This window comes from Tupaia chinensis, unplaced genomic scaffold (genome assembly GCF_000334495.1).
Source record: "Tupaia chinensis unplaced genomic scaffold, TupChi_1.0 Scaffold000031_1, whole genome shotgun sequence".
In the NCBI taxonomy this organism is placed as follows: domain Eukaryota; kingdom Metazoa; phylum Chordata; class Mammalia; order Scandentia; family Tupaiidae; genus Tupaia; species Tupaia belangeri.
Window position 1 is genome coordinate 455,971 of NW_006159461.1, and position 2,410 is coordinate 458,380.

Consider the following 2,410-nt stretch of genomic DNA (forward strand, 5'->3'; position numbering starts at 1 on the left):
GACCCGGTGGCTTCAACTCAGGCCAGGCGCATGTGCCAGGCACGTGTGCGGGCGTGCCCAAGATCCCAAGAGAAGAATGGAGGAGAGGGGATTGTGGTGTGGCCATCCCCCCTGGGGGATGATTTCTCGCTTTCTGTTTCTCTGTCTCTCTCTTTCTGGCGAGTGCACACGCCCTATAGCAAAAACCTCTAAAATAAAATAAAATAACACTACAGTGTAGTCCGGAGTTTGGTTAGTCCGAGGTGTGAATTGCGGGTGGGTGGTTCACACCAGCACCACAAGTGTCTAGTTTTCTCTCTTAACCCACATGCGTCTCCCCAAGTGGAGATAATCTAAAGGTCTGTGCTCACGAGGGGACTAGAACCACAGTCCCCAGATTTACCGGACTTGATCTCACCTACCAGGTGCCTACTGAGCCACAGGTAACCCACAGCGCCTGTGGGCGGGAGTCCCCCAGGGATTGACCTAAGAGGAAGAACACAAGGGAAATAAAACCAGCATGGGAATAGACAGCATGTTTAAATCTTATTCTATCCTCAGACACAGGTGAAATACTTAGGAAGTTCTCGGTCCTTGAACACCTGTACTCACACAGATCGTTACAACGAACTGGTCCAAGAAGCCCAGTGGGGCCCGGGGTCTGGGGGAATCAGAGCTCCCTGTGGGGAGCAGCGTTGGCCCTCCCAGGTGGGAAGCGCGGTCAGAGGAAGCGCTCTGCCGGTGCGCGGCGGCGGGGTCCCAGGACACTCTGGGGCAGCTAGGACGCCAGGGGGCGCTGGAACTCCGCGTCTAAAAGACGCCTTCGGGTTCCGGGCCTCATCCCCGGGAGGTCCCGGTCCCTGCAGTCTAGCAGTCATGGAGCATTTTTAAGTGAGTTCGTGGGTGGAAAAAGGAAATAGCAGAGAAGGGGCTTGGACTGGGAGGGGGCATTGTCACTATCTTAACACTGTTCTAGACAGTCACAGCCAGGCTCCGGCCTCCGCCCTGCACGCCTTCGAAGACACACACGCAACACACACGCCCGCACACACCTCCTAGCATCCGGAATCCTTCGGTCTTCCGCATCGGAGAAGCCTTGGCCGCCCAGCAGCGGTCCCGCGCACTCCACCCCACCCAGCCCAGATCAGGGGTGGCTGCTGCGGCGCGGAGGAGGGCCAGGGAACCGGCCAGCTGCTCCTCATCGTGAGAAGCACGCAGTCGCTGCTGAAAGCGAATAAGCAAAGAGCAGACGCAAGCGCTAACGCGACGCCTGGCGGCGCCCGGACTTTCTTCCGCCTCTGCCCTACCGCGGAGGGCTCTTGGCAGAGCTCAGGACCAGCACCACCGGGGCAGAGGTCCTCACGCCGGAGCGCACAGCTCGCCCGGAGGGCTTCACGAACGCGCATTGCAGGGTAGCCATAGCGCCCTCGGTTCTCTGCTTCTGGGCTGCAGCCTGAGAATCGGCATGTCCCCGGGTGTGCAGGGAAGCGACGGCTCCCTGTCGGGGACCGCGGCTGGCCCGGCGGGCGGGAGCGCGGGGGCTGGGGCGTCAGGCGGCGGCGCGGCAGGCCACCAGCTGGCGCAGGTTCCTGCGGAAGCTGTCGTCCAGGAAGGCGTAGAGGAAGGGGTTGAGGCAGCTGTTGGCGTAGCTCAGGCTGGTGATGAAGTAGGACAGGGCGATGACCAGCGGCGTCTGCGGCAGGTCGGTGGTGAGCGCCACCACGGTGCTCAGGTGGTAGGGCGTCCAGCAGAGGAGGCACACGGCCAGGATGGCCACCACCAGGAAAGTCACCCGCTTCTTGGCGCGGTCCAGGGCCTTGGCGTGACTGTCCAGCCGCATGGCGCGCAGCCGGCACAGCAGCGTGGTGTAGAGGACGCAGATGGTGGACACCGGGATGGCGAAGCCCAGGATGAGCGTGTAGAGGCGGCTCGCCCGCCACCAGAAGGCCTCGGGCTGCGGGAAGACCAGCACGCACTGGCGCCGGCCCTGCTCGTCGTCGAGGCGCCCGAAGATGGCAAAGGGCAGCACGACGACCGTGACGAGCGCCCACACCGCCAGGCTCACCGCGCGCGCCGCGCCGTACGTGCGACCGGCCACCGGGCGCGACTCGGCGGTGGCCAGCACCACCAGGTAGCGGTCGGCGCTCATGACGGCGAGGAAGTAGAGGCTGGAGAAGGTGTTGTACTGGTCGATGGCCCCGACCAGCTTGCACAGGAGCTCCCCGAAGGGCCACCGCCGCAGCAGGAAGTCGGCGATGTTGATGGGCAGCACGAGCGTGAAGAGCTCGTCGGCGATGGCCAGGTTGAGGATGAACAGGTTGGTGACGGTCTTCATGCGGGGCGCCCGCAGCAGCACGTACAGCACCGCCGAGTTGCCCGCCAGCCCCACGGCGCAGATCACCGCGTAGACGACAGGCACCGCCACCGCCCG

The 2,410-nt window shown here is 63.4% G+C and overlaps 1 protein-coding gene across 1 annotated transcript in view; it reads right to left on the minus strand.

Annotated features, from left to right (window-relative positions):
* Window positions 1-1,528: 1,528 nt before the first annotated feature.
* Window positions 1,529-2,410, minus strand: part of NPBWR1 (neuropeptides B and W receptor 1) — a 1,537-nt gene continuing 655 nt past the window's right edge. The window contains exon 4 of the mRNA XM_006140356.1: window positions 1,529-2,407. Within this exon, the coding sequence (XP_006140418.1) occupies window positions 1,529-2,407 (879 nt within the window). The remainder of the gene's footprint in view (window positions 2,408-2,410) is intronic.